This window comes from Abramis brama (assembly GCF_963993115.1).
Source record: "Abramis brama genome assembly, chromosome: 2".
NCBI lineage: Eukaryota > Metazoa > Chordata > Actinopteri > Cypriniformes > Leuciscidae > Abramis > Abramis brama.
This window is the reverse complement of record NC_139964.1, coordinates 31,345,411-31,371,350: the sequence shown is the minus strand read 5'-3', so window position 1 is coordinate 31,371,350 and position 25,940 is coordinate 31,345,411. Positions and strand designations below refer to the sequence as shown.

The 25,940-nt window shown below is 36.5% G+C and overlaps 1 protein-coding gene across 6 annotated transcripts in view; it reads left to right on the top strand.

The window, feature by feature from the left end:
* Window positions 1-25,940, top strand: part of sh3pxd2aa (SH3 and PX domains 2Aa) — a gene marked incomplete at its 5' end in the record, with an annotated part of 96,963 nt that overhangs the window by 22,085 nt on the left and 48,938 nt on the right. For all 6 annotated transcript variants that reach the window (XM_084107041.1, XM_084107039.1, XM_084107038.1 and 3 more), the window contains 3 exons: window positions 14,366-14,441; window positions 15,741-15,817; window positions 18,311-18,402. In XM_084107041.1, coding sequence (XP_083963167.1) covers window positions 14,366-14,441; window positions 15,741-15,817; window positions 18,311-18,402 — 245 coding nt within the window. The remainder of the gene's footprint in view (window positions 1-14,365; window positions 14,442-15,740; window positions 15,818-18,310; window positions 18,403-25,940) is intronic.

Below are 25,940 nucleotides of genomic sequence, written 5' to 3'. Positions count from 1 at the left end.
GAATGCGTAGGCGGCCCGGCCCGGCCCGAAAGTCCAAAATGGCTGTCTAGACCAAGGCATTACAGGCATGCCAATGGCACCAATGGCTGGAGTAACTCACGGCCTCAGCACTTTGGTGGTGTTCAGGGACTCTCGGCTCTGCCTACTGTACTGGTGTCAGTATGGGAAGAAGGAGCTTGATTGTTGAAGCTGGATAAAGGCCTGTTTCATGAGCAAGGTCGAGTTGTAGTCAGAAGACCGACACCTACACTTCAGAGACACACTGGCCTTGTGCTCAAAGGGACAATGGAGGGTTTTGAGCCTGTGGTGAAGAAAGAAGTTGCCCTTGGCTCCTGATCTGAGGCCATCAAGCAAGAAAGCAAGAGAGACTAAATTTAGTGTTTCATAGTCGAGTCCATTTAGAAGGGGGTTTTTATCCTACTCTAGTTTTTTCTTTATTTAATTTTTTTTTTTTTTTAATGTTTGGGTTTCGTAACCAACCAGAGAGAGAGAGAAATAAATGATATCTTTTCATTTCAATATGAAATCAAATAACTACATTTATTTAACTTACATAACTTTTTGATAACTATTTCATTCGTTTCTGTTAATTTTCCCAACGAAGCATCCGACACACAGCTGAATGCTTAAATGCAACATAATTGCAGAGCTTCCAAAGCTAATAAGCATGGGATGTGAAGTTTTGTGTAACAGGATGTGTGATCTGGACGTGTGTGCCAGTGTTGTGATGGATGCTTTGGTTCTAGTAATGAAGTGGGACTCTTTTGATGTGTTTGCTGCGGTCATGTTTGTGTGTGTACTCGTCTGAATGTGGGTTTATTGTGTATTTCTCTGTGTTGGTGCCAGACTCTGGGCTTTTGACCACCTCTCTGATGTCTTTTGATGTTTTCGTAGACTTTGAGTCTGTACTGCCGCACAAGCAAGCTTTGAGCTAGTATACGACTGAAACCAGCCGATGAGCTATTAGAATAAAAATAGTAAATCGTTTCCCTTCTATTCAGCAGTGGCAGCATGGACAACATCTAAGCTGTTTTGGAACAGATTGGAGAAAACTGAGACTTTATATGTAAAAACTAACGTAAGCTGCAGTGAGTGACTAAATTACATGCAATAATCTTTTAAAGAAACAGTAATAAAAGGATATTGAAACAGTGAAACAGTTTAAGCTATTATTATTATTAGTAAGTGAATGTGGAGTACCCAACATGCAGGAAGCATGTTTAATGTGATGTAAAATAGGAAATGATATCACAGAGAGACATTAAGTTTGTTTTATTTTTTTAAATATATATCTAATCATAATGAAATGCAAGGTTAGTTCAGCTCAAATGGACTAAACCCCAAAAACATTTATGTATTTTTTCTGATATATATATATATTTTAATTTTAATTTTTTTATTTTTTAAATATTACTCTCACAAAAGTTTTTACACTCTTTACTATCTAGGCATCTGGAATTCTCTTTGTAGACGTGCTCACCTCACAACATAGCTTTCCTCATGTGAAACACAGAGGAGACTCACTATTCCAATTGACTTTGATGTTAGCATGTTGCTAAGCTTCTTATTTTTGTATAACAATACCATGAAAAATATTGAGTTGATTTTTCACTCTGTTTTCTTTGCAAAGGATACATGTGATGTTGCCTTACAATTTGACTAAAATTAGCTTTTGTTTGCTAAAATTGTTGCTGCCTAATTATTGGAACAGCCTTTTGTGTATAAAATTGGCATGAAAAGGAAGTTGCGATGGTCGTTTCTTTCCTATTGTGACGTATATCCGAGTGAAATGGCTTCACGAACTAGAAATAATGTAGGGCGGGACTTGATTTTGTCCATGTGGAATTGATGGGATGCTTGTGGTTTGCTATTGGTCGATCACATGTGAGTGACAGGTTGTCCCGCCCTCACTCCAGTAAATACATCATCAGAGAAGAGAAGAGATGAGACTGCAAGAGTCAGGGGAAGTTATTTTGATTGAAGATTATGAGGGAACATGAATTTAAAAAAAAGATGTGTACAGATAAATAATTTATATTACATACTGCAATATTTCATGAAAAAAACGTTTCGTGATGACTTTAAAATGTTGTCTATGTAGCTCACTAGGTTTTTTGACATGGAACACAGTGCAAATGATATATTATATACTGACTCCTTGTTACCACACACACTGTTATTGAATGTTTTAGTCATAATGTTAAGTTGTGTGGCACAAATCTTGTGAATAAGGTCGCTCAGTATAAATAAATGAATCTCTCTTTGGTCTAAAGGCAAACACTCACACAAAACCCCAAAAGGAAGGGTGTGCACGGGAAGCCAGCTTTAAACTGAGTTAGTTGTAGAAGTCTTTCTATGAAAGGGAGGACTCTGTTTGTTTAAACTCTTCCCTCTGGAGTTTTCACTGTACAATTTGCACACACACTGTCGCTGGGACGGGCACGTTCCTCCGTTTGATCCCATGTGCTGAAGTTAGCCTGGCTGGCACAAAACATGGAAATTACTCACAGAGGCTCAGAATAATGAATGTGTCTGACTTTGAAGCACTGTTTCATATAGTCATTGTGATGGACAGATGTGGAATATGTAATTATGTCGCTGGCAGGAATGAGATCAGGTCCCGTTTATATGTCCAGATATGAAGTGTTGGTTTTCTTGGGTGACCCAGATTTGCTGGGGTTTTCTCTGCACCTGGTTACAGTAGACACACACACACACACACACACACACACACACACACACACTCACACTCACACACACACACACACACACACACACACACTCACACTCACACACACACACACACAGCCACACATTTACTTTGGGCACTGCCACTCTCCCAGGGGAAGTCCTTTGGCACACTCTCATATACACACACATGTTCTCTCTCTCTTTCTCTCACTCGCTGTAGTAGACATTCAACAAAGCATGTTCTGAGCTTCTTTTTCTATTTGAGGCTCTTTCAAGGTCCACTGCAATACTGTTACTTTTGTATCGTTTTATTTTTCCCCCTGAAGTTCACTTATAACGTTAGTGAAGGTTTCGTGCACCAAAAAAGTTTTAATTTTGTTGTAATTTTGTCATCATCTTTTTTTTCTTTGAATTAAATGGGTGTAGAAAAGTAAAAAAGGTAAATTGTGTAAAAAAGTTAATTGCGAGATACACTTAAAATCATAATTGTTAGATCTAAAGTCACATCGTAAGATATACAGTAACAATTTGGATCACAATAAAATCACATTGTGAGATAAAATCTCAATATTAGATTTGTGTGAGTTAAAGTCATATTGAGAGATATAATCGCATTGTTTCTCATAATTGCTTCTTTACATCTTGCAAATTTGCAATTGTGAAATTTAAAGTCATATTTCGAGATGTAGTAACATTATGAGATTTAAAGTAACATTAAAGTGACTTTAATTAAATTTAAAGTGATATTGCAAGATTGTGAGGTAAAGTTGCTATTATGAGAAACAAAGTAGCAAGATTTATATAGTAATATTGCAAGATATAGTCACATTGTGATATATAAATTTGCGTTTACGAGAAACAAAATTTTAATTGCAAGATTTAAAGTCATATCGCAAGATATAGTCACATTGTTTCTTTGACTTTATATCTCACATATTGTAATTGCAAAATTTAAAGACAAATTGCAAGATTTAAAGTCGTATTTGTGAGATATAAGATAAATAATAATAATAATAATAATAATATATTTGCTTATAAGATATACGAACTGTGAATTAATGTGATATTGCTAGATTGTGAGGAAATTGCTATTACGAGAAACAGTCACAATTGCGAGATTTAAAGTCACATTGTGAGAAATAGTCACATTTACAAGAAACAAAATCACAGTTGCAAGATTTAAAAGTTTTATTGCGATATTGTGATATATAAAGTTTTATTGCGACATTGCGATATATAAAGTCCTATTGCACAATATAAAGTCACATTGCTTCTCGTAATTTCGACTTTATATCTCACATAGTTGCAATTGCGAAATTAAAAGTTAAATTGCAAGAGATAAAGTTACATTATGAGGTATAAAGTCACAATGAGAATTGTGAAATCTGTGAGTTAAAGTTGCTATTGCGAAAAACAAAGCCACAATTGCGAGATTTAAAGTCATATTGTGAGATATAAAGTCACAATTGCAAGATGTTTAGTAATATTGCAAGACATAGTCACCTTATGATATATAAAGTCACATTTATGAGAAAAAAATTGCAATGGCAAGATTTGCATGCATGATTTGAGGAAAAAATCTATTTGAAAAAAAAAAAAATCAAATAAAAATTGCCATTTGAATTTAAAAAACAATTAGAGACGCTGCATACATCGCTGGATAATGAATTTCTAACTTGTAAGAACACAGTGACACACTTCACTCTGACAGTTTTTGCGATTTGATAATTGCACTAAGGAATTATTACAATTTCGGTTTTATTTTGATTAATCGTGCAGCCCTATTGTAAGATATAAAGTAAAAAATAGGAGATATAAATTCAGAGTTTTAGGAATCAACGTCCTAATTGTGAAATATGAAGTTGCAGTTACCTTTTATTTTTTATTTTATTTTTGTTACTTTGAAGTGGAAATGAGTTTCCATAACAGGGTTCATACTACATCTCTCAAATATTTTTTATTGTGACACCAGAATGTGCAACCACACTTTTCCAAGACATATGCCAATCTCCTGTTTCTTTACAGAATACACACCACATTCAACCAACTCGACACAGTTCCTTATACGTGTCAAGTCAGTGAGACTAAACTAGTGTGTAGTAGCAGTCTGCAGTGCTGTCACTGTCCAAAAGTCAGTAAGAGTACAGTATGTCCTGATTGTGTCTGTGCTGTCTTTGGGGTTCAAGCCAGTCCTGGCTCCTCATATGGAGAGAGTGAGGAGAACAGGGGCTAAATCTGGGTGTGGGCAGAGGAGACTGCCAAAAGTCTTCATCCCTGCTGCTGGCTGCCCTACATATACTGCTCAAATAATCTGTGGACACCCACAGTTACTCATGTGCTCCTTCTCTTTAGTCTCAGATCTTAGTAGTATATGTGTGTGTGTGTGTGTGTGTGTGTGCGTGGGTGGATTTCAGGCACGTCCGCCAAATGTAACAAGAGACAGGTGAGGAATACGTGACACATTTGGGAATGTGTGTGTCAGTGTGTGATTAATTTTAATATGGACCCATATGTTGCATCAAGCGTCTCTGATGACACATAGAAACATCTGACAATCTGTCATTGCACATCCCACATAATTTTGTCTGGTCTTCGGGGTCAGGCTTAGGGTCACATCAAGGGCATTGGATTCCCTCTTTGTCTTGGTTGAACTTACAATTTCAGACTGACCTCAGATCTAAGTTGCAATTTGGGGTGGTGCAAAAAAGATCAAGGCTGGTAACTAAAAGTTTAGGTTTGAACCCTGCAATAGAGCTTAGTTTGTCAGAATACATTCCATATTTAATGGAATAGGTTTCTTTTAAATACACCTTTTTTTGTTTGGAATTACTGGAGTTGTGTAATGATGTGTAATGATGACAGAACTGGGCCATTCCTTTAATTGGAGGCTGTAAGGAATGGATGAACAATTTGTTCAGTATGACTTATTGAAAATTTCAGACTGTTTCAAAATGCCACACGACATAAAGTCACAGCCAATGCAGCATGATAAAAAACGGACAACGGTTGCAATTAATCTGGTTGCGCTTGGCTAGGGTAACATTTTTCAGTTTCATCAACATACTGAGCGTCATTCATGAAACATGAGCATGATGAATTTCTGTGTAAATTGTAAAATCGTTCTAACGTAAATTGATGCTTTCATGTTTTAGCATAAATGTATGTTAACAAGAATAAAAAAAAAAAAATCAGAGTCGAAAAAATTACAAAAATGTGTTAAAATTACACAGAAATCGTTAAAGGGATAGTTCACCCAAAAATGAAAATTCTGTGATCATTTACTCTTTCTCAAGTTGTTCCAAACCTGTATGATTTTCTTTCTTCTGCTGAACACAAAAGAAGATATTTTGAAGAAAGTCGGTAACCAAATGTCTGATGGACCCCATTGACTTCCATAGTAGGAAAAAAAAATACTACGGAAGTCAATGGGGACCAGCAACTGTTTAATTACCAACCTTCTTTAAAATATCTTCTTTTGTGTATAGCAGAAGAAAGAAAGTCATACAGGTTTGGAACAACTTGAGGAAGAGTAAATGATCACAGAATTTTCATTTTTGGGTGAACTATCCCTTTAAATGATTTTAGGGGGAGGGACATTCTTATCTAGAGCATTGGACAAAAATCTACACAGTATTATTTTTTATTTCTTTAAAATACTTTTATTCAGCTAGGATGCATTAAATTGTTGACAGTGATAGTAAAGACAATTACAATTGCAAAAAAATTCTATTTCAAATAAATGATTTAACTTTTTTTTAAATCTAAGAATCCCGTATCACAGATTCCACGAAAATATTAAGCGGTGTTTTCAACAGTGATAATAAGCAAAATTTCTTGAGGAACATATTCGAATGATTTCTGAAGGATCATGTGATGCTGAAGACTGGAGTAAAGATGCTGGAAATTCAGCTTTACCATCACAGGAATAAATTACATTTTGAACTATATTCAAATAGAAAACAGCTATTTTAAAGCTATTTTTTTGGGGGGGTCAAATAAATGCTGCCTTGGTGAGCATAAGAGTCCAGGTTCAGTCATCAGTATTTTTGTTTCGATTTCATGCAAGAGAAGGACTGAAATTTTAGATGCATCACTGCATTTCACAAGTACACTAGCATATCAAAGGGAACTCATATGGAGTAAAATCTACAGAACCCACAAAATTTGATTTCATGGCTTCTTTTGGCAATTTTTTTCTTGCTTTGGTCGTGTGGCAGTCAGTAGTCTCTCTCAATGTTGGGCTGCTGCTCATTCAACATCACAAAACAACCTTTTGATTCGCTTCCCACCACAAATAACCCTGATCTGCACTGTATATATATATAGAGTGTGTATATGTGTAAGTGTGTTGTCAGTCCAAGTGCACATATGTCTCCTGAAACCTGATACTGTGCTCACTAATGCATGTCCGGACTTGATTCACACTATCCATTAGTAACCTGTGTATGTGTGTGTGCAGGCCTGGAGTGAGTCACATTCACTGTTAGGTTCCAGAAATGTGTTTGTGTTCATGTGTGTAGTGGAGGTGCTTTTGTGATTGTACGCGATTGAATCCATGTGTGTCCTGTCAATCAGAGCTCCAGCCAACAGAATAATTCAAGGAAAACAGCTTTCTCTCTCTCTCTATGAACCTTTCTCTTTCTTTTTCTCTTTCGCTTTACTCCATCTCTCACACCGTTTACTCAAATGGAATCAATAAAGCTGCCCGTAATGCTGTAATCAGGGGATTTACTGCGTTCTTGGATCAGTGTAACTACTCTCACCCTTTGGCTACCAGTCGCCTTTTACCTTGATTTAAGACAGGCACTCCAGTGTTTTGGATGGGGAAGAGCTGATCTTAGATCAGCTTGAAAGCTGTTTATAAAAGCCGACTGAAACGCCAAAGCCAGAGAGTTTATTTCTCTATACCCAAACAGGGAACCTTTGATTATTTGTGCTGGTCGCTAAGGCATTACTATTGCTTATATACTTGAAGTCAGGGATTTGAACAAACCTCAAACCCTAAGTAATAATATTCAGTGTGTAACCCATCATGCTTGGTACCTCAAATGCAATTACCTTTACCTTCCTAAGCAACCAGACTTGCTTATTTTATAAATATTGGTGAAACTGAAAGATCACATTACACTAAATTAGTGATCGAGCTATCTAAGCAAATTTATGAACCAGAATATTAATTAATAATATAGCTAGTTAGTTAACTAGTTACGTTCTAGTTCTGTTTTGGTCTCGTTTTTATTCTTTGCCATGTTCCGGTTTGCCTGAGTTCTGTTTGCTAGTTAGTTTCAATGGCCACTGATTATATTACGCACCTGTTTTTAGTTCTGTTAATCAATTTGTGTATTTAATCCCTTAGTTTGTTCATTGCTCAGTCTCATTTATGTTTGTGTGGTAGTGTTCTATGACTTTGATAACTGTATTATCCTGCGTGTTTCCAAGTAAAGACTGTTGAATTTCCTGCGTGCAATCTTTACAGCCACATGTGACAATAGCAGCCAAAATTATTATTATTATTAATATTATTATATTGCTGTTGGTATTCATTTAATAATATTAATAATGTAATAATATGATTAAACTGCACTGTGATTATTTTGGTGTTAAATAATAATAATGACGCCCACACAACACCCTAGCAAGCACTGATACATCTATCAACTGCATAGCAACGCCCTAGCAACCATCCAAAACATCTATCAACTGCATAGCAACGCCCTAGCAACCATCCAAAACATCTGTCAACTGCATAGCAACGCCCTAGCAACCATCCAAAACACCCTAGCATCGTAGTGGGGATTTTTGAACAGGCAAGCACCATTACATTTTCCTGACAGAACGTGAAAGTTTATTTTTTTAATTCTCTGTGCAAAATCAGTTTATTGAGTGAATGTTCAGACTCAGAGCACGCTTTGTATGGTTCCAGGTGGATTATGCCATGTGAGAGTTTTTCATGCTTGGATATCTGTCACCCTGCCGAAACTCACTCAGCAAGTAATTTTTGAGACTGTTTGACTCAATTGAAATACTTCACAGCTCTCCCTGAACAAAAATTGTTTTTCTTTGAAGCTGACATCTTGTTCTTAGAATAAGTCAATGTTTGTACAAACTGAACTCTCTGTAATTGGTTGTTTATGACATCATGCAACATGAGCCCAATCAGCAAGCATTAGCAATGGGTCACTTGACCACTGTCATTATTTGGGTCATGGGATGTGTGCAGATGTATGAAAGGAGCAAGACAGATAAAAAATAGAAGCAAGAAGCCTTAACAACATTAGATTAATTATAAAGGCCATGAAGGTGTAGAATATAGCCCCTTTAATACTGCAGAGCAGCCCCTGTGTGTAGCTCTATAGCAGGGATCAGATCACTGTTTTAAAGGGGTGGTTGATTATGATTTCACTTTTCTAACTTTAGTTAGTGTGTAATATTGCTGTTTGAGCATAAACAACATCTGCAAAGTTACAGCTCAAAGTTCAAAGCAAATGGAGATATTTGCTTTTAAAGAAATCGTTTTTTAAAGACTACAACAAACGGCGGGTAGGGACTACACGACATTCCTCCCGGGTTAGTGACATCACCAACCCTAGAATTTACATAAACCCCGCCCCTGGGAACGCGATTTATAGATTATCATGACAGAATATGCTAATCAATGACTAGAAGATAACTACACATAAGCTACATAAATTCATCAACTAACCATTCAGAGATGTCCTGTTGCATTCTACATGTTGTCACTTCTTCTTGAGTCTCTCCATCATTGTCTGACTCCAAACATAAAAGGCTAAAAGTTTTTGAGATTTTCAGTGCATGTCTGTGTGAGGTAAAAGGACACAAGCTGTTGAAGCTCCACCCCCTGTGCGGGGAGCAGCAGCTCATTTGCATTTAAAGGGACAGGCACAAAAACGGCGTGTTTACGCTCACCCTCAAAAAGTGACTATTTTAACATGCTATATAAAAATATCTGTGGGGTATTTTGAGCTAAAACTTCACATACACACTCTGGGGACATCAAAGACATATTTTACATCTTGTGAAAAGGGCATTATACCACCCCTTTAAGTGTCATGAAATGACTTCAATAAGCCCAATGATGGAGCTGCATGACAGAACTCACTCTCTTGCAATATCCTCAAACTCTTTGGCTGTGTTTTACCAGGAGGGCTCCCTGGTGCAGCTCCTTGAAAGGGCTAATCAAGAGGTTTAAGTGGTTCACACACTTATCTCTGACTTTGCTGGAGTTACAGTCACTCTTATATCGGATAGGAGACCTCATGGAGCTGAATTTGATAGAGGGCCCCATGGTGCAGCTCTGTGATGTGACATTAAGTATATCAAGTCATAAATGATTTTTGACTCTCGCTCTCTCTTTCTAGAAATGTTTCAAGTCATATTTTACCCCAAAATAAAAACCAATTATAAAAATAATAATGATAATTATTAATATTTATTTACTTATTTTTACCACCAATGTTCTGGGTGCGGTTGCAACACCCTGGCAACCACCCAAAACACTGTAGCTGTGAATTTGCTGGAGTTACAATCGCTCTCATCTCGGATAGGAGAAATGTTTCAAGTCATATTTCACCCCAAAATAAAACCTTTTTTTTTTTCTTACTATTATTGCTGCTATAAATCACAATAGATTTAGCATTTATTTATTTGCAAAAACTTATAGAAAAAGTCAGTTTTAAGACTATTTAGATGCTTGTGTGATATTATTCATAGTACTCTCTTCCCAATTAATTGTCAGTACCATTCTATGATTTGAAATATATATATTTTTTGTTTTGTTTTCTGGGGTGAAATAAAGCCTTTTTTGTGTGTGACATTCACTCTTAGAGTAATTTTGAATAATGCTGTGTGTTGTTCCTATAATATCAGAAGAGGTATAATGGGAATGAACATGTTCCACACATGCTCAGTCAGCAGAACTCATAGGAACTGAAAAGTTCATGGCGTGTTGTTGTATGGTATAGATGTGTGTGTGTGTGTGTGTTTGTGTCTTCATTCTTCACATCCATTGTCTTCCACACACACCATCACCCAATCACTGGCTCGTTCTCCTCTCTTCCCGCCCCCTGTTGCTATGGAGACTCTGCTAAGTCTTCCAGGTGCCTCAGTGGTTGGGAAATACAGCAACTTCTCCTCGTTCTCTCTGTTCTCACTCACATCTTTATTTTTTCTCTTCTGTCCCAGCCTCTTCATCCTCTTCTCCTGCTCACTGTCATTTCATGTATCCTGCTTATCATATTTCCCTTTCCATTTCTCATTGTCTTTCCTTGTACAGTCCTCTTCTCTCTTTATCTATGTATCTTGATTTTCTGTGCCCTCCTTTTTTGAATGATTTTTTTCCCCTCCTCTGTTTTGCTCTTCACACAGAACAGTGAATGTCTTGTTTTCATCCTCCACAACCTCCAGAGTTCTAAATACAAGTTATTTTATTTATTTATGTATTTATTTCTCTCTGGTTGAGCGCTGATCAACACTTAGGCCACTGCTTGTGTATGTGGTGTAAATATGCATCATCTTGAATTTGCTCTCAAACAGGGTCAAAAAGCATATCTGGAACACATCACATTCTAAGAGTCACATTTGTGAACAAACACCTGATAAACATTGTAAATATTCTACACTGCCGATGAAAAGTTTGGAATCATTCATATTGTTAAAAAAAATAAGCCTCTTATGCTCTCTAAGGATGCATTTATTTAAACAAAAATACAGTTAAAACAGTAATGTTGTGAAATATTATTACAATTTAAAATAACAGGGTTTTTTTTCTATTTGAATACATTTAAAAATACCATTTATTCCTGTGATGCAAAACTACATTTTCAGCATTATTACTCCAGTCGTCATTGTCACATGATCCTGAAGAAATCATTCTAATATGTGGATTATCGATGGATAATCCATAATAAATGGATTGTCGAAACCGTGAAATATACATACATATATATATATATATATATGATGAATAGAAGGTTCAACAGCATTTATTTGATAAATACATAATTATTTACTGATAAATTTAATGCATTACCCCAAACCTTTGAATGGTTGTATATCATGGTTTCCACAGAAATATTAAGCAGAACTTCTTTAAAAAAATAATAAAATCATTCCAGTTAATATTCTTTTAACTGGTTGTGTAAATTATAAACAAGATTTAAACAAGACTGTTTAAAAATAACATAGACATACATTCTGCTGCTCTATGGTTGATAGTGACTCAGATAATCTGCAAAAAGCACAATTGATGCGTTTTTATCAGTATTATAAGTTCAGGGTCTGGGAAAACGAAAGATGTTTTACATCTGTGAGACGTGATCCGTTTTTAGCCTCCAATTCTTCATGCCATCTGACCCAGATCCTCACAACCCTCTTGGTGTGCACCAGTGACCTCCACATATATAAACACAGAGGTTAGCTGCATGTGTGTTTGATGCCCTCAATTACAGATTCAGACTCGGATTTCAATTACTCACTGCCATGGATCCTGGGGGAGATATTTCAACAGGACCAGCAGTGAGAAACATTGAGAGACACTGCACATCTGGTGTGTCCTGGCTCCACAGCCTGACCTTGTTGTACCTGGAGAACATACATTCTGACAGGCCTTGTGGGAAAGACATTAAAAGCCTATTAGAAAGATAGCAAACAGAAATAGAGCCTCCAAACTCTATTCCGTGTAGCTTCGTCCCCCCTTTTTGTTAGATTTTTTTTTTTTTACGACCTAAAGATTCTAAATGTAAAGAATCAGAATTTTCTAATTGTAAAGATTCAAACAATGTTTCCTGCCTAATTTCACTGAAATTTTGCTTGGCTTGCAAAATGGGCATTTTTAAGATTTAAGGTTTCAAAAGTATAGCCTACTCACAACACAATATATTACTTGGATAATTTTAAATCAGAAATCTTAACCTTCGGTTCAGTGATTGAGCAAATAATTCAAGCCTATTCAGTGAGTAAGTGAGTAACTAATTACATCTGTGATACAGACCAGTAACTCTTGTGTTCAGTTCAGTCTGATTTACCAATAGGTCGATTGTCTCATTAAAATGAACTGTGCCAACTGATTAATTTATTTGTGAATTGCATGTTGCACTGTACACTACCGTTCAAAAGTTTGGGGTCAGTGGAATGGAATTTAATGGAATAAATATTTTTATTCAGCAAGGACATTTTAAATTGAGCAAAACTGGCAGGAAATACTTTTGCTATATTCGTCAAAGAATCCTGAAAAAAAAAAAAATCTCTCACAATATCCACGAAAATATTAAGCAGCACAACTGTTATCACCATTGACATAAATCCGAGTCTGAGCCGGACCGAATGCAATGATTGGACGAACATATTTTGGTCCTGAGACTTCCACAGAAGATATATGTACAAAGTTTTAATATTTAGACCTCTTCTATTATTGATCGCTATCAGGATGTGAAGAGAGTTTCAACCAGAATAACAAAAAGTGTTTATGAAAAAAATTGCCTATACCCTCCCATTAACTTTGGAACAGTTGTGCATGTGCATTTTAACTAGAGATTTTAAAAGTTCTAAATCTAAAGACTATAAAGAAACTTTTTAAAGAGGTATTACATCTAAATAGTCAAAATTAACACTGCTCCAAAGATTCTATTGGCAGGAAACAAGTGGGCTCAGGAAAAGTCTGGAATTAAACTAGCATCCCCACTGAATTTATTATGTTGAACGACAGTATTATTTCTTGTTTTCATTTAGAGTTCCTTTAACCTCGTAATCTTTGCGTAATATGTTTGTTCATTGGAATGGTCAGAAATTTGGTTCCCACAACAGCTACTTCTAAACTTTACTCAATCTCTCAGTTCTTGTAAATGTTTCTAATGAGCTCAGCCCACCGGGAGTTTCCAGGCAGAGCTCATACAGGGTCACATTTGCATGGGAGTAGCTCATGTTGAATCTTCCAGCTTCTGTTGATGGTTTCCAGTAGTTGTTTTCAATTCTTAGTACTGAGATTTACATTTGTTTGTGGGATCCTTAGAAATAATCTGCAGCTGTTTGTACTTCATATCCCCAAAAGGTAAAAAATGTGGAAAGTGACGTAAAATGAAGCGAACAAAATGATTGGGTTTTCAGGAAACATAAGCTCAGGATTTTAAACAGAGATCGTGAATTTTTCATTATGCTCTTAAAAATAAAGCTTCTTTATCGGCATTGATGGTTCCATGAAGAACGTTTAACATTCATTGAACCTTTCCATTCCACAAAAGGTTATAGTGGGAAAATGTTCTTCAGATTATTAAAATGTTCTTCTTAAATGGTTCTTTTAAGAACTGTTCACTGAAAAGTTCTTTGAGGAACCATAAATGGTTCATCTTTGGCATCACTGCGGGAAATAAAACCCTTTTGAAACCTTTATTTTTAAGAGTGTAGTATGTTGCATTTTTATTTTTGTGAATCATTTTAAACTGTCATTGAATCGTTTCTAAACTCTGATTCAACAGTGAATTCGTAAAATCGTAAAAAAAATTCTCCATGTGGCATTTTTCATATATACATTTTTTTTTAGTAAATGTTATGCATCTAAATAGTGCTCTTTTGTACTATTGCTGGTATTATTATGAGTTGGTGGTGTCTATTATCATCTAGTTTGTCGTTTACATGTTTTGTTTCTTGCGTCTTCCCACAGATGCAGATTCTTGACAAGTTCCCAATCGAGGGAGGGCAGAAAGATCCCAAAAAACGGATTATCCCTTTTCTTCCAGGTGATTTTGGGAGGAATTTGTCCTCCCCTTCCTCTCCTCTGCACACACACACAAATACACAGACCTGCAAATACATGGTGTCAGCAGATCTGTCCACAATAAGTCATGGTTATGCTGGGACAGGGTCGTGCTTCTGTTCTTGACTTACACACACACACTCATGCTGGAAACAGGCACACGAGTCATTGAGATGAGCAGCACCGTTCCCTGAGAACAGGAGCCATCAATAAGAAGGAAAAGAGGAGAGCGAGACGGAGACACAGAGAGATCGAGACACGTTTTCCTTGCTGACGCGGCTGTTCTATTCCCTGGAAATGTATTGTCATCCAGCAGTCCCTCTGATGCTCTATGTTTGTTCTCACATCCTTCAGTATGAACACAAACTCAGATGATCACTGGCTCCATTGTATTATTTACTGGAATGCAATGCAATTGGTTGGATTACTATAATATTAAGTGGATTATAAAACCATTTGCCGCCGTTGTGAGGGAATATTAGGGTGTCAAGTGTCAAACCATTAAATCAATGCACTGTCTCCATTTAATTCCAGTCTGATTATTGGACTCCACTGGGACAGTAAAGAGGGACAGATCAGATTTTTATCGATACACTGATTACATCCATGCACTAGCAATATTTTTGTATTGATTTTCCTTTTGTTAAAAGGCGTATTCATATTTCATACCTTAGGATATATATCAATCCTTTTTGCAAACCTATTTGCGATATTTTCCTCAATATTTTAGGTCCATTGTCCTTGAATTTAAAGGTTTATATCTTGAAAACTTTATACAGCAACTTTTAGATACCCTTCTGCTTTGAATTCATCAGGTCTTTTTTTTTTTTAAGAGGAGGGGGCAGTAGGAGCACATACAGTGATAATAAAATATGACAATGAACAGATGAAGGTGAATATACAGTTGCTTTATAAATGTTTGTTTCATAAGGAATTCATTCTGCACGTTGCTGAGTATCTCTCAGTTTTTACTTGAGAATAAACAGCTTGAGACAGGAGAACATGACAGCTGGAGTTTGGTGCTACGTGGTGATCTTATCTCCTCCAAACGTCTGAATCTGATTAAGATGTTCCAGATCTCAAGAAGAACACATGGCGGTTCTCTTCAGTTGCTGCTCATGTTTCTGAACACTGTCTGATGGGTTGTTCTAAAACGCTCTGGGCTTAGGATCTTAAATCTTAAAAATCTCTTATTGTTGAGCCCTCATTCGCTTATTTTTCATTATGCTTACTTGACCTTGTGAAGTAGACCACATATTTGACTCTACCTTTTATTTTAAAGGCAAAATCCTATTCCGACGAAGTCATGTGAGAGACGTGGCCATGAAAAGACTACGCTTTATTGACGACTATTGCAGAGTAAGTTGCTTTTTTTCCTTCCTTCCTTCCTCTTTGTCTGTGCCTTTGTGTTTTGTCCTCATTTATTTTCTTGCAGCATAAAGCTGTATTACTTTATGTAGAAAACCATTAAACTATGAGAGGTTCTTTGTAAGACTTTTCCTTTGACAAACACTGTGTGTGTCACATGTTGTCATGGGGAAGTGTTGCTCACACGCATACGTGTGTGTGTTCAGCACATGATGTTAAGAACATCATTAAGAGTGTGGCTATGGCATTGGCGTTCCTCAGGGTTCAATATTAAGCCCCTTTATGTTCTGTACTGATATTCTTTGGACTACATTCCTGCTGTTCAAAGAAGAATTACCTAAAATAAATAATTTAAAATCCATTCAAAAAGGATAAGTACTTATTTTTTTATTTTTTTATTTAACAGCTAAAGAAACACTAATTCTAAAAAAAAGAATAATACATATTTATATAAAAAAAAACATTATTAATGGCATACGATGTATTTTAGGGTGGTCAACTTTTGTAATTAGGCTCTTTTAATTTTCTTTTAAAAGCAGTTAGAACGGCTTTCTAATATGCATACACTGACCAACTTGTTTAAGAAATAACATCTAACATTTCATAAAAAATATTGTATTGAAACTATTTAGAACCTTCAAGACCCATTGGCCTTTTGTTTTGACTTCCTCTAGTGGGTTTCTAGCCTTAAATAGTGTTGCCAGATCCCCGCAAACCACAAATTTCACCCTTAGCAACGGTGCTGCATTTTATGCATGTTCACCATGTCAGGTTTTGAGAGTGAATTTGCCTCATTATCAGAGAATATCTGCCATCTTGTTGAAATATGATAATGCTATTACACCAAACAGACACTTGCACTTATTCGTGTCCGCTGTCATGTTTACTTTGCAATAGCTATAGGTTACTGAATAACACCCTTAAGATTAGTTTGTGGGATTTTAACGACGTGTTTCTTCCTCCTCTCTATTTCTCCCTCTCTTTATCTTTTCCTTTCAAGTGTCTTGTCTCTTTTCCTTTCCTTCCACCTCCTTCCTGATGGAACAGAGCCCACTTTTTTTTTAAAACAATCCATGCACACACAAGTAGTGGATGTAAACAAACACACACACACACACACACACACACACACACACACACACACACACACACACACACACACACACACACACACACACACACACACACACACACACACACACAGAGAGAGCAGCTGTTAAACTGAGCTGAGATAGTGAGATAGGCAGCATTATGGGATGTCTTGGAAAGACTGCTGTTGTGACAACAATCTCCATGACATCCACACAAAGGACATTAAAAATACACTTCTAAAAAAAATATAACATAGAATTAATCTTAATGTAAATGTGTCCTTCAGATGCCCATTTATAATGTCAATCGATTAAAAGATTAATACAATACATTTCTAATTAGCTGCATATGTAAACATTTGATTAGAAATGCCCCTAAATAAAGACAAATCAAAGACTTTATGTTTATCAAGACTGAATAATATTAATTGGCAAAAAAAAAAAAAAAAAAAAAAAAAAGGTGAGGGTGGCATTTTTGGATGTACACATCCTTATGGAGTTAACTTTATGAACAGTTCAGGGGACATGTCTATAGTTTTATTTTATTTTGGTTAAATTTTGAATAAAAAATGTTAATCACAATAAATTAAAGGACTAAATTGACAGCCCTAGTTTAACATTTATTTAAACCAGCCTTTAATTATGTAGCAGTTGCTTATATGACAATTTGATAACTAACTTCCTCCAGATTTCCTCTGTCCTTTCAGTGTAGAACCCATCAACATCCTTCCATGAGAGAGAGAGATAGAGAGAGAGAGAGAGAGAGATGTGTCTTTGAAGGGCTTAAACGTAGGATGTTTACCAGCTATTTCCTCAAAGCTTTAATTAGATCTCCATTTAATTGCATTGTGTTCTTCAAAGATAAATAAATAACAGCGTTTACTCCAGGGATTCTTCAGAGGCATTTTGTCAGTCTCTCTCTCTTTCCTTTTTATTTTCCTCTGTTCTTTCGCTAATTTTCAAATCATGTTTGAGAGGTTTGAAAGCAGTTGGAACACAGAGTGAATTTTGTTAGACAAACATTTATGCAGTTTGTTGAAGCAAAATGGCGTCTTTAGAATGCCATTAAAGTATTTTAAACTAAAATCAAGTAGTGTTTTCTTTCTTTCTAGTATTGTTTTAGTAAAAAAAATAATAAAAAAAAACTCCTTGAGGTTTATTACATTTACATTTATTCATTATGCAGACTTGAATACACCTTTTCTGTGGTGATGTTTTAATTTGCTTAATTAAAAAGATTTTTCCTTTTCATCATCTTAGACATCCGATCCTTACGGAGATTTCAAAAGGAAACAACATTTGGTATAGTTGTGGATTCATTAGTCTGCTGTGTTTCTGGGTGGTTGTCTTGATGTTTTGATTGTCCGGTTTCATGTTCTTTCTGTCTTGTCAGGCGCTGGTCCGGCTTCCTCCCCAGATTTCGCAGAGCGAGGAAGTTCTCCGCTTCTTCGAGACCAAACCAGATGATATCAGCCCTCCCGTAGAGTGAGTGTCACACAGACCTTCACAAACCAATATCTGCACACTCTCCCACATAGAGAAACCTAAATGAAGGCAAATATGAATAAAATAAAGTGCTGTGTAGTGCTTAATGCACACTGCACTACAATATACTGAATACTATTTTTTAAAGTCCCACTGTAGTCAATAATTGCATCCCTTAAAACTCATCTTTGATCACCAAAATGACATATTTAAAAATTCTTCATGCCTTTAAATAGCTTGGATGTTTCATATGCTAAAGCCCGCCCCCCTCGTGATGTGATTGGTTACAAGGTTTGTGATGTCAGAAACACCAGCGATTTCAAACCGCGTCTTTGATTCACTGCAGTTTTAAGGAGAAAACACTCAGCAATGGTGTTGACTTATGAATTTGCACATGGTTTGTCTTAAAGCATATTAAAAACACCACATAGACACATAAACAACATTAAAAGCTTGATTTTCACCACAGGGGGACTTTAAAATAGTACTATTTTATTTATTATGGCATTGGAAATGGAAGATGTGTGAATTGCATTGTGGGATACAGTATTCCATGCACGGTTTTGTTTATATCATCTGGACATTCACTGTGCTGATGACATGCTGCACACTGTGCTAAAAAATGGACACACATGCAGACGTGCATGATTTCTCACACTCCCACACACTCTGCATGGTGTTGTGTAAATCTTAAAGCCTCCTGCTGTATTTGCATACTTTTCTTTGATTAGCTCAGTAAAAAAAAATCATAATTTGGCTCCACATCTTCATTGTAAGATAATCTGTGTGGGTTTCAGGAGAGGTGCAAATGCAGATTTTCTTCATTCTCCAGCTTTAAGTTACTCCCATCCCGACACATTTTAATCACAGTGATGCGATGGTATTGTTTAATTAACACTGATGTGGATATGCACGGTCCTCTGTGAGTGTGTATGTGAACGTCTTTCCCTAGGCTGGTCCATAATTAGCTACTGTGAATCCCATGAAAATTCGAGCCAAAAGAATTAACCTACAAAATGAATAGAGAAGGAGAAGCCCATGTTAGGAATAATTCATTTGTTATATACACTAGCATTCAAAAGTTTGGGGTCAGTAAGGTTTCTTTAAAGGGATAGTTCATTCAAAAATGATTTTTTCCAATCATTTACTCACCCTCAATTTGTTCCAAACCTGTTTGACGGTAGCCTTGAGACGGTAGACGGTACATGAGGTACATGTCAAGTTGGAACAACTTGAGGGTCAGTAAATGATGACAGAATAAAAATTTTTGGGTGAACTATTCCTTTAAAATAAATAATAGTTTTATTCAGCAATGACATATTAAAGTAATCAAAAGTGACATATAATGTTACAAAAAAATCTATTTCAAATCATTGCTGTTCTTTAAAACTCAAAGAATCATTTTAAAAATGTATAAAATATTAAGCATTTAATATTTTAAGCAATTAACATTAACAGTTTTCAACATTGATAAAAATAATAAATGTGTCTTTAAAGACATTTCTTGAGAAATATATTCTAAAATATATTATAATAGGATGGATGGAAAAGAAGCTTATTTGCAAAACAGAAAAAAGATAATTACGAGTTTTTATTTCAGTTTATTATAGAAACAGAATTATGAGATAAACTAAGAGGAAAACGTTTTTTTTGTTTTGTTGTTGTTGCAAGATATAAACAAATATTCCACGGCAGAAATCAAGCGTCCATAGGAAAAAGTTATTTTAAATTGTAATATTTCACAATATTACTGTTTTTCAGTAATATTGACTTCTTTCAAAAACATTAAAAATCTTTCCGACTATAAACTTTTGAACGGTAGTGTACATATACATAATAAGTATTAAATTAATTATTATTTATTATTATTTTTTGAGTGCACGTTTAAATAGTGATTGTCAGTCTCTCACGTTGTTGGATTGTTTTTGTAATCTCATATAGGCAGCCTTGTTTGCTGTAGTAGTGGGCAAAACAAACAAAAGTACATTTTACTTTCTGTAACCATTTTACTTTCATCCTTTTTTTCTTTTCTGTTTCTCTTGCACCTTTTCTGGACTCGGAGCTGTCCGTCACATACTTCTTTCAAATTCCCTGCTTTTTTTTCCCTCTGTGTGAATTTCTCCCTAGTGATATGAAGTAGGCAATCTATTTTCATGTTCAAAACACATTCATCATATGCTGCAGTGGCTACACACAACCACGCACTGACACCAACACACACACACACACTGCTCACTCTTTACAATCATAAAAAACAACAACTTCGTTTTGTCTGTCATCTACAGTGCATCCTTGAACACTCTCCTGATTTTATGTTGCTGCTCGTCTGTGTCAAAGTCCATGACAGTAAAATATGAGTGTGTGTGCTTGTGTTTACGTGTGTGTGTGTGTGTAGTATAGGTGTCCTTGTGCCCTACTAATTATAATGACTTATACTGTCTTTTTACGCATCGTGCCGCGCTACGGGTGGTTTTTATGTAAACATAAAACTGTCTGCATTTGTGATCGTATAAACGACAAGCAAGCGCTGCTCTATACTGCTCAAAACTCGCGTTTGAATAGTCAGTAGCAAATTCTTAAAATAGGAAAACATACAGGCTGTGTGAGTCAGAAGCGCCAGAATGTACATGCAAATATGAAATTGCTTTTTAGAATCAGCTTTGTGCACAGCCGGTGTTCGACCCCCGCCAAATTATTACCCCCCTAGCATTGGTAGGTTTAGTATTAGTTGTGGGGGAGGGGTTAGGATTAGGCAATCAGGTACTGACTTCAACTAGGGGGGTAATTATTTGGCAGGGGGTCGACATTCGGCACAACACCGGCCTTGCACTCTGAAAACAGTCCTCAGAAAAATGCACAGAACTCAAAATTTTTAGTTGGACTGTTCTGGAACAGTGTTGTAAATAAAGCTTAAGCACTGTTTTCTAATTGTGTCCTCTTTTGGAAGGCTAAACAAAGTAGTTTGGCTTTCGCAATGAAAAACACAGCGTCTCCACGACATGGTGGCGCCGGCGCAACAACAATACGGCGAGAATAAAAGTTACTCCTTTCTTTGTGTGTACATTTGGGCGTTCTTATGAAACTCTGCCCATTTGTGGGGGGGTGTTTGAAGAAGCGTCTTAGAAAGCCTTAACTTTTACAAAGAATATCTCTTTGGGTTTGAGACTTTGAGCTTTGTAACTCTGCAGATCTTATACTTGCACTAACACACTAAAGAAAAAGCATTGCATTATAAATATCTTTACTGTCACTTTTGATCAAATTAATGTGTCCTTCCTGAAGTATTCATTTATAGAAGCTTGTTTCCGCCACGGAATAACAAATAAAAAAGGTAATTGCAATTTTATATCTTACAGTTCTGAGAAAAAAGTCAGAATTGAGTGATATAAACTTACAATTACATGGAGAGAAAAAAAAAAGTGTGATTTTTTTTTTTTTTATTCTGTGGATTTTTTGTGGAACTATTGACTCATAATCCATATAAAAGTTCTATTTGTTGCCACACTAGTCTGTTCATTCCAACAGAGCTTTAAATGGCGTCTGTTCCTGTCATCAGTTTTGAGGCTGTTCCTCTTTATCTGTTTTAGCAGTGTATGCACCTGTTGTTTGGAAACTGGCTGTCTTGACTCTCATGATGCTGTGATGTGTTATTCAAATATCCAAGTGTTAATTGTCAGAGCTCCATTAGGACAGACACATTGCTGCTAATAGCTAAACAGCCTAATGTCACTCACCTCTGCAGGTGGATTTGTTATGGCGCTTGTTAAAGTGTGTGTGTGTGTGTGTGTGTGTGTGTGTGTGTGTATGGTATACAGACTGTGTCCTACAGTGAGCTGTATGTGATTGGTGGATAATATGTGGATACAAGTTAGAACAGGATAATTTCTTTACACACCTGGGTAGTCAAAAATGACGGGTATACAAATGGCTAGAACAAAGAGCGGATTACTGAATCACATTAAACCCTGCAATTTAAGCTATTTTGGTCATATAATGGAGGCATGAAGGAATGAAGACAGTATCATGACAGGGGTAGTGGAAGGTTTCAGAAGTCGTGGAAGACTGAGAATATGCTGGCTGGATAATATTACGACATCGACTGGTCTGTTTGGAGCTGGCTTCTGGAGCTGGCTTGTTTCATGCCATACGAGACAGAAGACTCTGGTCATTACTTTCTCATCCACGCAGCCAACCACCGCCAAACGACAATGGCAAAATGACATATCAAGCTGAGAGTACAGCCTATGAGTACGTCTCTCAGTCTCAGATATACGGGCTGAATCACTTGCAGACCAGCAGTTAGTAAATCAAAATGAAACAGGGACCCTGACGTTTAAGAGAGTGTGCCTGTGAGTGTGCATCCTATCAGCGATCAGTCTCTGCATGTGTTTGACTTTGGTTTGAACTGTAACTCACACATATTAAATTTGTGTGTCTGGCAGTAGATATATTTGGCCACACAAGTGTATGTATCTTTCTGTACAGTATTCTCTACCAGTAGCATACATTCTACATTCAGTTGATTCTTAACTTGTGTGAGACACTTGGAATGGTTTAAGTCTTAAATCCTAAAATTTTGTGTTCGCGTGGACAGTATAACAGTGCATGCGCGAGCGACTTGAGCGCTTGAAAACAATGTCCACTAGGTAGCGCACAAGTGCCGAACTCGTCTTTCCACACAAAGGAGTATACGTTGGCCCTGTCCCAAATGGCCCACTTCATGTACTTGATAACAAGATCGAAGGGTGTCCCATTTGTCATTTTAGGTTTCAGAAGGGTACTCATGAGCGCCCCCTTTCGTGGCTGATATCCGCCCTCGATGCGCACTTTTGCCGAGCCCGCACTGAGGCGAGCTCCACCGCAGACTTCTACCTGATAGGCAAAGCATTATTTCACGAAAGTGTGGATTCGGAGTAAGATTGCGAGGGCTTGCGCTCTCAACTGTGCGTGAGACGGAGCAGAATGTGGAAAATTAAGTATAATCAGGCCTTTAAAGCCACACTCACATGCCATCAACCTGATGTATGTCTGCAGCCATTCAGATTTCAGCAGGCTTTGTTACAGTTGGTTGAGAGATTCGTTTTATAGAACATACACTGCCGTTCAAAAGTTTGAGGTCAGTAAGAATTTTAGAAATGAATACAGCAAAGCATAGGCGGAGGGTGAACCAACTCTAGGGGAAGGCTAGATGCGATTCCTCCGTAAAACATTTTTAAATAGAATGTCATGAAATAATTACGTCACCTATCAACAACTTACACATCTCAGCATAAACACTCTTGTTATTAAGGTTACGTTCACAAACCACTATAATCCGAACAGGCAAGCATATGTGTGATCGAATAAAAAAAAGCCTAACCAAATATGCCTTACCCAATGCAAGCAAAACATACGTTTTAGTCAAATTCTGAGGTCTTCCCCAGCCTTCGCTCCGCCTATGCAGCAAAGACACATTATTCAGCAAGGATGCATTAAAATGATCATATGTGACAGTAAATAGATATATTCAGTGAAGATGCTTTACACTCATGTCATAATTTATAAACCTTGTTTGGTTCCTCTTTTTGTCTTTATCTGAGATTGAGGCTGAGATCCATGGAACACATCACTGTCTTCGCATCAAATGGTGGGATGGTTTGATTACTGTATGTAAAGGGTTCTAGAGGTCTGGTTTCACAAATTTATACACAATGTAACCATTTGCTTATTGGATTTTGCCTATTGGACTTAGCCCTGATTGGATCACAGTATAGTCAAATATAAGTGAAATATCTCGAAAGTTGAGTCACTCCATTTTAAAACCATTTACAGAGCTTAACGTCTGATTCTAACTGCACCATGTGTCAAAATGTTATAGTTGGCACAATGTATATGTATATGTTCTTGGCTCAAGTTTGTTGTGATTTAGAAAAACTTGACTCCGGACCCTTGCCTGTGCCTTTTGAATGATGACTCTTCTTTGAATCTTGGAGCAATGGACAAAATAATCCTTTTTTTCGGCTTTACTGTAGCAGCAGCAAAAAAACAGAACAAACAAAAAATCAATACTCAAACTTTAATTTGATGCAAATGCAGATATATCAATATATATCATGGTTATTGAATATGCACCATGGAATGCTCTTTAGCTAGGTTTAATAAAGCTAGACCATGAACAATAGAGGCTTGGTTGTCATAAAGAAAATCATTAAAAATTGTGACATTTATAATGTTACAAAATATGTATTTCTATTTTAAATAAACACTGTTCCTATGAGCTAACGCACTATATTTTAAATCTTCTGAAACCATAGCTTCGAATGACGAAATGACTGATTCACTTATTTTATAGTGCTTTATATTGAATATTTCTGGATGAACTATTCCTTTAAACGACCAGATCAAGCTAGCTTTTTAAATTGTCTCGTCTTTATGAACTCATGTTGCCAGATAATTACCGCTTGAAGCAGATGGTCATTTCGTAACATTACCTAGCCTTTCATTTAAGGAGAGATCTGGAGTCATGGAGTTCGTTGAATGGATGTGGAATAATGGATTGGTTTAATGTGGTCTGTCGTGAGGACAGTTGAAGTGAAGGTGAAATTTGAGATGCGTTTGTGCCATGTAAGTGTGCTGCCAGTGTTTCTGTTTTTAGATGGATATGAATTATTGATGCACTGAAGATTTCCACCGGGAAATAAATTCCCCTGAGGAAAACACACTGACACGTGTGAGCACTCTTGATCTTGAGAGCTTGCCCACTTTCAGCAAATACTGATCTATGATCAAATTTCCCACCTGAAGTAATATTCACACCATGACGTCAGTTCACTACGGCAAGGTATTGCCAAGGTTCAGATGACGTCATCCAATCTAACAATATCACATGACGATATCAATTCAATTAAGTGTAGAACAACACAAAAGAGAAAGACGAAACTGCAGTTAAACCTTAACCAACAGCATCAGCCATAGTCAGTTTTTACATTTACACAAAAAAAGTAAGAGGGTAAAATGAGGATCTCATAAAATGGTGAAGTCCATGTTACACAATATAATTATTACTTTATATTACTTACAATTTAATTACTTACCCAGATGTTGTTCTAAGGCCATATTACCTTCTTTTATTGGAATACATAAATGTGCTTGCGCTTGTCCATTTAAAGGTGCAGTGAGCGATTTCTGAGAAACAGTTGATATTCAAAATCAACCCAAACAAACACACCCCTCCCTTTATTGCTCCGCCCCCAAAGTGCACGAACACGAAATGCAAGTGTGGATGTCTCTTTATCATAGCCGAAGCGAAGCAAAATAATGCTTCATGAAAAATAAAGCGAAGATGACGAGCGAACCACAAGGAAGAACAAAAAATTAACATACAGTACACAAGAATACAAGCAAGAGTTGGTCGTTAGTCGCCAGCAGCAGATGAGCAGATTCGTTAAGTTGCGAATTTAACTTATGCGCAAAATTGGAATATCGCATAAAAAATGTGCGAATAAAGCACCGTTTCCATCCAGTGAGCCAGAGAGAACAAAAAAAATCGTCACTTCCTA